Consider the following 10,791-nt stretch of genomic DNA (forward strand, 5'->3'; position numbering starts at 1 on the left):
TTTTTTCTTTCAAAGAACGCAACTGCTTAAACGTTACTCTTGGTATTGTTAATAAAAGCAATGAGACACACTTTGGATGTAACAATTTGAAGACGTTTGGTAGATATTTTGGGGTCAACATTCAAACAAACGAATTTCAGAAACTGCTAATTGAAAGAAACATGCGCCCTTAAATTTTCACTGGTAACCGCTAATATAGTTTCTGGGAAATAGAGGAAAGAATTACTCAGTTATAAACCATATACTTGGGAGTTGCACTGAACTTCTGGTATCCTTTGATGACTTTATTAACTGCGTCAAGGAAGTCTTTCTCTGTCACGGTCTTCCTTCTGGCTCGAATAGCATACATACCAGCTTCAGTGCAAACGCTCCTTATATCGGCTCCTGGAGAGAACCAAAAAGTATCTAAGTCAAAAAAACCAATCTCTATAAACTACCCAATGTTCAATCGTGGGTCATAGGGAAGAAAGGGAGTGGCAGAAATCCCACAAAATAAGAACCAAGATTTCGGCAGAAAGCATACTACACCAAATGCTAAAAGAAACTAAAAAATTTGATGGTCAAAATATAAAGCAACATACAAAGTACACGAATATATCAAGGAAAAGTACAAAATGCCAAGTTTAGGTGTTCTTACCGGTAGAATTTGGGCAAAGCCGAGCTAAAAGTTCAAAGCGGATATCCCTTTCACAGTTCATGGTTCTTGTGTGTATCTTGAATATCTGAGTCCTACTCTCTAAATCAGGAAGGCCAAATTCAACTTTACGGTCCAATCGTCCAGGTCGTAGTAGTGCTGGATCCAGAGTGTCAGGCCTGGAAATTGTGAACAAAATACCATAAATGATCAGCCCCTCCAGCAGCAATAAATTCCATATGGGGAGGGGGGGGGGGAAACCTTAGCCATAAAATAAAAACAAAACTAGATTTGTATTTTGTAAGATACTTCTTACAAACAGTAAATTTGATATATAAACAAATTTTTTTGTGTAAAATTCCAAAGCTAAAATTTGTTATATAAAGCATAACACCCCAAAGTAAACAAATTATAGCACCTAAAGTGAATGTCATAAATGGTGTCTGCTACAAACATCATTTTAACTGCATTCTAATTAATGACTATAATGGCACAGTGCACACTTGATGAACTAAAGTGAGATACTTTCTTGACTTAACATCTGCAGTAAAACTGAGTATGAACTAAAGTGAAAATCATATAATAGCCAAATCAGAAAACCTGTTAGTTGCCATCAAGACTTTGATGTTTCCACGAGCATCAAACCCATCAAGCTGATTCACAATTTCAAGCATAGTGCGCTGAACCTCATTATCACCACCAACACCATCATCAAACCGTGCACCCCCAATTGCATCAACTTCATCAAAAAACACAATGCATGCCTTCTTAGAGCGGGCCATCTAGAGGACATCAAATTTTAGTCAGATGAAATCATGTCATGGAAACAACGAAAAATATAAAATAAATAGAAGGTGCATCTTAGCCATTCACCTGAAATAGTTCACGAACCATTCGAGCACCCTCACCAACATATTTCTGAACTAGCTCACTTCCAATAACTCTTATAAAACAAGCATCAGTCCTATTAGCCACAGCCCTAGCTAAAAGTGTTTTGCCAGTCCCTGGTGGACCATAGCAAAGAACACCCTTTGGAGGATCAATTCCTAGCTTAACGAATTTCTCAGGGTGGAGCATGGGAAGCTCAACAACCTAGCAGATAAAATATAAATAAATAAAATTAGCACCATGTAACTTACATCCGCAATTATAACAGATTAAAAATCAAGGGAACTTCCAATCACTAACTTCTCGCATCTTTTCAATCTGCTCCTTACAACCACCAACATCATTATATGTCACATCAGGCTTCTCTTCAACTGTCATCATGGTAACACTTGGGTCAATTTTTGGAGGCAGTGGAATTTGAATCTGATATTTGTTTCTATCAACCCTGAAATGATGGAATGAAGTTCAGTCAGACAAGCAGACAACATAACACTAGAATACCCCTTCTTCTCTCAACATGGAATATTTTAACATCAAAAGTTACTGATTGGAACATACCCAACACGCATCCCTTCCTCAATGTCGGTGGGTGAAACTTTGTCGCCCAGCCCAACGACAAACTGTCATTAAAAAAAAGCAGAAGGATTACTAGTCCTGACAGCATAATCAAAGAATCAACAGCTTTGCCAACCCATTGATAATTTCATAACAGTAAGTGAAGTCTAACATCTTCAAAACAAGAACACGGGATAGATGTGGTGAAAAACAATGGGACAGTTTGGCATCTTCACATTGTTGAAAATATAGATTACCTTTGCAATCTGCTTCACGTTGATTACATATTTGGCATCTTCTGAGTTCGGGTTTATGATCTTTGTGCACCTTGCTACCTGTTAAAATCATCATTAGCAACATCCATAAATATTAAAAGCAATTCAAACAAAATCTACAAAAATATGACCTGAAGAGGCTGCTCCTCCTGCATCATTTGTTTATCAGAAACAAGATCCCACTGGCTTGGTGCAGCCAAACCAGTATCAGACTCCTTGATACCTACAACAACAAAAGAAATCTAACATTTACAAAAGTACACAAGACAGTATGCAGTTTATACAATTAAGATAATCAGCAAATCCCCAAAATACCAATTATCAAGTTATTTGGTCATTTGTCATGGTTGATGATTGACGACAATAAACTAAAGCTACCAAGAATAAATCTAACACAGAAAAGGAATAAATGGAGAATTATTAATATCATTTGACAATATCAGTAATAATGGCCAATGTCGTAAAAAATTGAGATGTTACACAGGATCAGGAGAGGGATGAAAGATCACAAATTGAAGGATCATAACATGGATCGTAAGATCCTACAAAAATGCAAAATTATACACAAAAGATATACATGTGATAAATATGACGGATAAGAAAAATATCTTCTAAATGATAACATTGAACTAAACTTAAACTGAAAAATTTACACATGATAAGTTATTATAGATATTTTGTTATTATAAGTTAAAATAAATACTGCATAGGATATATGATAACTACATTTTTAGGAATTGTTGATAACTATACATTAATTCTAGAAGCCATAAATATATGATATTAAATTACATAATCCAAGTATTTTAATATAAGTCAAATTAGTGTACATAACATATTATCTAGGAAAGTTGGCTTATATTTTAGAAACAAGGCTAGTATTTTATAACTAGCTCATACATGAGCTAAAACTTGACAAATCAAAGTCCAAAATAGAGATTTTCTTTATTACAGAGAATGAGAGGCAAGACCGCAGAAGAATATGCTTGAAATAAAGAACAGAAGTGAGAAGCAAGGCAAAGCAGAACCACTTATGGCAGACGAAGCCAGAAAAACTTCCAACAGGATTTCAATAAGTGAATACAATTGTATCAGATGTTACGGTTGGGATTAGAGAGAGAGAGAGACAGAACGGCAATTTCACACATACCACATAAATCATTGACCTTTTTTGCCATTTCTTTGATTTCCTTCTCGGCTTTTTTTATGCTGGTGGAATAAGGCCCCAAACCCTGCATTGCATAAACCAAAGTCTAAGTCTATCATAAAAGGATTTTGTTAATTAAACAGACAGTACAGATGAGCAGTCATAAAAAAAAGTGTATATTTTGATCCATCAAGTACAAGGAGAAGTGATGGCAGAAAAAGGTCAATGTGTGATTGGAATTTGAATAACTAGGCAGGCAGCAACAGAACCTCAATTACATATAATTCAGAGCTGAAAGCCAATAATAGAGTGGTGAAAAGAAACCCTAATTTGGTAATGGAATGAAAGGGAGGATACATACATAGGTTTTGAGAAGGGCGATGTCATCCTCGTCGAGGGGGCGGGGATTCTTCTCATCCTTGAAATCGTCTTCATGTTCAGTTGCCATTTATTTGATTGATGCTTTGATATGATATTATATATACACCTTTCTGCCCTTTACTTCCGACCAAAGCCACGCCTTTTTATATAACGCAGTGAAATGCTCCACCTTCACAACCTCTTTTTTCCTTTCTTTTCTATCTAATCTTTCACTATTTTCTGTCTGTTTCTTCCCAACATAAGAGTCAATTCTTTTTTATTAATCAAATAATACTCCTTAGCCATTATTTATTCAATTCTTTAGATCAAATAAGAGTGTTCAAAATACTACCCTAGTATTTATGATTTGTTTGGTTTAATTTAATTTTTACGAAAAACAAAATCTAAAACTAGTTAAATTAATTTAGTTTAAATACCCATTTCATGGGAGAGATTCGTGCTCAATTTGAATAAAAATTTTATAAACAATAATTTTTTTTGAGTATTTAACATTTTAAAATTTTAAATAATTGTATAATTTGAATTTGTAATTCTTACATTTTAAAATAATATATATAAAGAGAAAATTTGGGCTAATTAGTTTAGACAATCATCCATTTTAATCGTGAAAACGAGAACAACATTGTATTATACGTGTAAGTAAGGATAAAGTAAAATTAAAGAGAAATTTCAAGAACCATCCACTTTTTGTTGACACGAAGTTATATTGTGCCTACATGGCTACATGCAAAGAGAGGAGGGAGGGGGAGTTTAGGTTGATTAGTTTGAGTATGGAATGGAATATCTAAATTATACAACGGATATCCGAATAAAAAAATAACAAAGTTTTATTGACATAATTTGATATAGTCATAAACATATATACACTAAATCAACCGATTGGAACTGATTCGCGAGATGTAGGGGCATTCTCATGAATGTGAAATGTCAGAACCCCAGCCAGGGCAAGGTGCAAATATAGTCACCGGAGGTTCTCATTTTCACTATAACATTTTGCAATATTCTATAGCTTTCACCATCTAGTAACGAACACAAACAAAATAACCCTAGTACAGTCTACAGCTAATTAAAGTTTGCACTTTGTACACGCGTTATTTTAAACTTGACAACGACATTGATGCATTTCGATCTACATTAACAATTAATTTTCTTTTCGAATCCTTGTTAGTTGTTATATTTTATTTTTACACCTGCAAGCAAGTCTGAGTCAAAGCGTAGAAGTTTGCTGGTATATTTACGTTGAGTATATATGGTTCAAGAGTGAAACGATGCTTCTAACACGTAAACGCGTGGTTAGGACACATTGCTGCCACGTGTTACACCAATACATGATTGAAACATAATATAATTGCTGGCTGAGTGGGTTGAATTTGAGAGTGTAGAGTTCATATGGAGAAGACAAGAGTTGTATTGATGATTGGGAGGTGCATTCCTGGCTATTGGAAGCCTCTCACATCTAACTAAGGCTTTCATTTACATACCTTTTTTTAATAGAATATTCTGTTTTGCTATGTCATTTTGCAGAAAGAACAAGTAGAAAAAGGAGCTTCAAAAAGCCATACAAGAGAAAGAAGCCAAAAAGTTTGATCAATTGTCATACAGTATTTGAAGGGCCAATTAAGAAGTCCAGATCCAGATATTTGACCAAAAATTCGTAGACCCTTGATCAACACTACCCTACTCTTCATAATTCGGGTGCGATCAAGAGTATAGTAGATTCTCCAAGCTGACTGCTTGGGTGAAGTGACTACAAAACTACAACATAAACTACTCATAAAATCAACTCATACGCTGTAATGTAACAATAATTATACGATTAACTCAATTTAATGTAACATGACTAAAACAAGTACAAGTATCCTGTGAACTAATAGAAGTGCAACCTTTCCTTAGTCTTCCTCGATCTGTCTACTACACGTAGTTGGCTGTTGCGGGGCCGGTACAACTAACCTCTTGATTTCAAGGACTGAATGGGTGATGACCACACTCTTAAAGCAGAAAATATTCGTGCATTTATGATCTATATAACATGCAACAAACAATATGACATTGCTTTGTATTAATGTTTGAAATCTGAGCTAAGCTTTACCCCTTTTATTGTTTCTCTTCAGCCACTTCAACGAGCCTTCCGCGAACCCACTTTTTAGTTGATACAGGTGAACTAGACATTGTCTCATTTTCAAGGGAGTGAATTTCCATCACTGTTGGAGAAGGATCTGTTTCGTATTCACTTCTCTGATCCTGCTCTGCTTCCCTTTGCTGATTTGATGGATTAGATTCATTTATCTGACTATTCAAACTAAAAGGTAAAGATGTGCAACCATTGCTTAGCAGAAATTCAGGATTACCATTTACTGGCTTCTCCAAGGAAAATTTGCCAAAATCTTCAGTGAACTTGTAGTCACTTGATGATAACGTTGTGTGTCCATTTACTTGGGCCATTTGTAATTGGTTTAGAACTTCAAAAGCTGATCCTTTTTCCTCATTGACATCGTTCAAACCAACCAAAGGAACATTACTGTCAGTTATAGCTTGTGTATCAATGGATTCAAGTGATTGAATAGCTTCAGCTATTAGCTTTCTGGTTTCTATCAAAGAAAATTGTGCAATAGGACTCTTTGTCGCAGCAACCTCAAGTGCCTTGGCAGCTTTCTCAGCTTCAGCAATCAATACTCTGCGCATAACATATCATTTCATGAATGTATACAGGATAACTACTACAATAGAGATCAAATAAATCAAAACCTGTATTTTTTTATGACCTAATCTCCCAAACCAAACACAATTACCCAATGTTTAGTGCATCCACCATGACCATAGAAACAAAGAGGCCAATAACTTCAGAAAAGGAAAAAACAGTCGGGGTGGGGGTATATACTTATAATTGAAATAAAATAGTATAATGTTCTGCACTAATCCCTGTTTGTCAGTAGAAAATGGGTTTACCTTGCTCGTTCAATGGCATGAGTCTGTGTGGTTTCCGCGGAAGCTCTCTGTGCTCTGATATTCTTTATCATTTCAAGTTTAGAATTCACCAAAGGATCCTTATAGGCTGGGGATTTGCTTTTTTTCAACAGGATAGGCTTACAGGTTTTGGAGTCACTCTTAAAATGAGTGCTAGTATCAGTATCTCTTTTTTTTGCAGGTTTCTTCTTGGTAGGTTGGGTACCATCACTTGGCCTTCTTCTAGGTTTCCTTTCAGCTCCAACTTCACTGCCATGATACTTGGCCAATGCAGAACAAACTCTTTCGCGGTATTCCTGATTTAGCAGAAAAATAAATTGGTCTTCAAGAGTGAAAAATAGTAACAGAAAGATTTTGCCACCAAATCTGCTATGGTTCTTAATAGGAGTACTTTGACAAAACTTTATTTGTTAGGGTACACTATTTTGACAAAACTTATCTACCACATTTGGTGTAACAAGTTGTTTCAACACATGTAAGACTGCAAGTCAAATTCCACAGCAAGGATGGGCCAAACATATACATATCAACATCCACTTTAGATAGGTTAACAATGATAGACACAAAAATAATGAGTAATTAAGCAACAACATCTCCATCTAAAACACGGAGCTTATGATTTGGACCTTTGACTATTCTGACTACAGTTCTTCCTTCCCCTTCCAACTTTTGTATAATAGAGAATTTGCACCATGGGCAGCCTTTGACCTAACTTTTTAGCAATAATCAGCATTTATTGAAATTTGGAAGACAATTTGTGAAACAGCTCAACATAGACAGGTTTTACAGCTGAAACAAAAGTAAATTTAAAGTTTCCAACAGGAGAATAACACCTCTACCACTAAGCCTCATATTCTAATTAATCCAGGTAGCTTACAGAAATCAGTTACTAGAGCTTTGTCTTACAACAAGCAACTGCTTAAGACTTAAGGAGCTTATACGAAAAGATTGGTGTACTGGTATCAAACAATCGAATACATGACAAATTCATTGAGCATACAAGTCTAAAAAATTTGATACCAGAAATACCATGTTTTCTAGTTAATACATGGAAGGGACAAAGTTGAGCATTAAAAGTAAAAAAATTATGTAGAAAAATCTAGGAAACACTTAGTAGCAGTAAAGCCATAAATCACCAAATTTCAAGTGTTGAATGTATATAACATATAGACTTACAGGATCAGCCCATTTGGCAGCAATGGCTTCTGCAATTTTCCTTCTCTGTTCAGGGGACTTGGGTGCTCTTTTGCTAGATGGTGTCCTTGCCACTTGTTTCCTTTGTTCAACACTCATCAACCAGTCCTGCTTCAGCTGTTCATCCAATGTCTCATAAGAATTCCACTGCAGCTCTTCCTGACCAACATAGCCTTGCCTAGAAGCTTCTGCAATTAAATTCTGCCACTCAAAGCAGCAAGATTCCTGCACCATCTTCTTTCCACGCCTCTTTTCCCATCGTCTTCTCACTCCAGCGCCAATCTTCTTTCTTGTTTCTGAACTGTGCAATCAATAAAGAAGGCATATACTTATCAGCAACAAAGGAGCAGTATTTAGTAGTAACATGGAAAGGCATATACTTACGTTTGTGCATGCCCAAGATTAACGAGCTTCATTTTGACCTGAATTACCAAATGTTGTTAAGAAATCTATAGAAACCAAAATTGAAAAACCCAAGAACCAGTCCATGTCCTCATTTACAACTAATTAATCATAGATACATGCTGAGTTATAAGAAAGGGAGAATAAATTTCGAAGAGATATAGAGTGTTTCGAAATAGTGAGAAGGAAAAGGTGAAAATGGTATTGAATTAAGATGGATAGGATGTTGTTGAACAAAGACATAAGAATATTCTTACATGACATCACCTTAGGATTCTGCATTGCGAGCCTTGTTCTTTCTTTGATTTTCTGCAAAGTCTCTGGATGGATAGATAGATACTGAAAATTAGAAGAGAAAAAAGAAAAGAAAAGAAAAGAAAGGATGGTAAATAGTAATAGTACCGGGAGTGTGCTTTCTTCCTTTGTTCCAAGGGATGTTTCCTTTATTAGCTTTGGAAATCCGCATTCTTCTCAACTTCTCCCTATCATCAGGAGGCTCGGAGAATTCGAGCAGAAAACCGGGAGGGTGAGGAACATCCAAGTGCGGTTTTGCATCCAAAGTGGCTGCAACAGCCTTAATGACATTCAAGTTTCTAATTTTAAGGGTGTGGAATGAAATCCAAGAAGGTCCTCCTTTAGCATGATATGGCATTGGGATTGGGCTCCTCAGAGTCAGAGAATATCGGAAGGATAGTTGCGCATTTGTTATCTCTGCTCACAACAGAATGAATGAGAATGAGTAGAAGATAAAATTAGGAGCAGAGAGAGAGAGAGAGAGAGAGAGAGAGAGAGAGTAGTTACCAAACAAAGGCATGGGAGCTCAGGTCAGCTCAGGTAAGAGAGTGGGTGCAATTCAGCAAAACGTCAAGTGCATCGGAAGAAGGAAGCTTGCTGCTTGTTCGCACGCACACCACAAAGCCGAAGCAAATAGGATAATGTAACCAGTTTCATCCTTCTTATTGGGCCTCACATCCTTTTTACTTATAAGCCCTCCTCCTTTTGAATGGACGCTATAAACATATTTTTGTTATCTGTACCTCCCATTGCTTTTGCTTTTTCCTGTCAGCTCATCGCTTGCCCAGGCCAATCACCCACCATCACAAGTAAAATTTGTTATTAATTATTTCTCGTCTTCATCAAATTTTATATTTCTTGTAAAATTCTTTTTTTAGGTTTACTTCTTATTATTTTGTTTTACTCATGGTTAATACCGAACGCAGTACACTTAACACTCATGGTTGTTGAAATTTGACGTCAACGATTAGCAATCATTTCTTTCAAGGTTCTTTACAATTTTCTGTAACCTCCCTTCATTGATCGGCGTTATAAGTTATTCTGAAAGCAAAATGTCTCGCGGTAGAAAATCTTGCTTGTGGCTCAGTTGCTTCCTGCACCTCCGATATCTTTTTTAACTTTCAGAACACTTAATCTGAAATATAAAATTATATTCTAGAATAATTTTCTGAAATATAAATTTTTACATTCGGGAATTGTAATTTTCTGAAATATATAACTTATCTTCTAATTTTTTTGAAGAAAAAACATAAAAAAAAAACTTATGTTTTATTCTCCAAAAAAAAAATAAACGATTTCAACTAATTACCGAGACATTGGTTGTGACCATTACCATATTTTCCTTTAATTATCTTCGTTTTAGTTTTTGGTACATTGGAATAAATAAAAAAGACAACTAAAGCACTAAGCAAAGGGGGAGATCCTTCCTGGAAAGTTCCAGAATTGCATCAGGCGGAGTCATCCATGGAAATCGTTCGAGCACCTGATGTCCCACCACTTTGATGCCTGCCTGCTTAGATTTCAAGGAAAATCTAAGACTAAAATACAAGACTTGTAAAAAAAAATTATTTTTTCTTTTAGAGAATGAGATTTTACCAGAGGGAAGAAAGACTGAGGATAAAGCCCGTGAATTACTTCTATATAAAATTATAATTTGCTTGTTATAGTTATTATATATATATATATATATCATATTTTTCATATATTCTAACTTTACCAGAGGGAGTTTCGTTTTGTTTCGTGTTCTTCAAGCAATCTTCTTCTTTTTCTTCTTTCTATTAGGGAGTCACCATTCTTATCTCTAATTTTTCTGTTTACATCCTCATGCGCTAAAAAAAAAATTGTTCGCAAAATACCATTTTTAAAACACGTTTCTGGTGCCTAAGAAGTGGTGTGAAATAATACACAACATAAATATATTTTCATTCTGTAATTTACATAACGTTTTCATTTGTGTATTTTTTCATCCAATATTATTTAACAGAAATACGTATTTGTAGGTATTGTTAATTCTTTTTGAAAAAAATTGTTATTAAGTATAAAAAATTATTTTTTAA

General features: G+C 35.2%; 2 protein-coding genes across 2 annotated transcripts; both read right to left on the reverse strand.

Annotated features, from left to right (window-relative positions):
- Positions 1 to 23: 23 nt before the first annotated feature.
- LOC114407859 (26S proteasome regulatory subunit 7-like) lies at positions 24 to 4,071 on the reverse strand. The gene is made up of 10 exons (XM_028371134.1): positions 3,861 to 4,071; positions 3,503 to 3,584; positions 2,484 to 2,575; positions 2,335 to 2,412; positions 2,081 to 2,142; positions 1,823 to 1,967; positions 1,508 to 1,726; positions 1,235 to 1,416; positions 638 to 813; positions 24 to 384 (listed from the first exon to the last, which is right to left on the reverse strand). The coding sequence occupies exons 1-10, from the start codon at positions 3,945 to 3,947 to the stop codon at positions 227 to 229; spliced, it is 1,281 nt and encodes a 426-aa protein (XP_028226935.1). The 5' UTR covers positions 3,948 to 4,071; the 3' UTR covers positions 24 to 226.
- A 1,372-nt stretch (positions 4,072 to 5,443) lies between these two features.
- Positions 5,444 to 9,424, reverse strand: LOC114407857. Its single transcript, XM_028371133.1, has 7 exons — positions 9,242 to 9,424; positions 8,843 to 9,151; positions 8,708 to 8,760; positions 8,423 to 8,460; positions 8,021 to 8,339; positions 6,827 to 7,140; positions 5,444 to 6,554 (listed from the first exon to the last, which is right to left on the reverse strand). Exons 1-7 carry the CDS (start codon positions 9,252 to 9,254, stop codon positions 5,975 to 5,977), a joined length of 1,626 nt encoding a protein of 541 aa, XP_028226934.1. The 5' UTR covers positions 9,255 to 9,424; the 3' UTR covers positions 5,444 to 5,974.
- Positions 9,425 to 10,791: the final 1,367 nt, after the last annotated feature.

Source organism: Glycine soja, chromosome 3 (assembly GCF_004193775.1).
Source record: "Glycine soja cultivar W05 chromosome 3, ASM419377v2, whole genome shotgun sequence".
NCBI classification, from domain to species: Eukaryota; Viridiplantae; Streptophyta; class Magnoliopsida; order Fabales; family Fabaceae; genus Glycine; species Glycine soja.

Excerpts from the sequence above, each read along its gene's own strand:
- LOC114407859 (XM_028371134.1), bottom strand. The coding sequence starts at position 3,947 with ATGGCAACTGAACATGAAGACGATTTCAAGGATGAGAAGAATCCCCGC. Across the intron at positions 1,968-2,080 it reads GAGGAAGGGATGCGTGTTGG|GGTTGATAGAAACAAATATC; the intron begins GTATGTTCCAAT and ends CCATCATTTCAG. Across the intron at positions 385-637 it reads GCTTTGCCCAAATTCTACCG|GAGCCGATATAAGGAGCGTT; the intron begins GTAAGAACACCT and ends GGTTCTCTCCAG.
- LOC114407857 (XM_028371133.1), bottom strand. Across the intron at positions 8,761-8,842 it reads AGGAAGAAAGCACACTCCCG|AGACTTTGCAGAAAATCAAA; the intron begins GTACTATTACTA and ends CTATCCATCCAG. Across the intron at positions 7,141-8,020 it reads CTGCCAAATGGGCTGATCCT|GAATACCGCGAAAGAGTTTG; the intron begins GTAAGTCTATAT and ends CTGCTAAATCAG.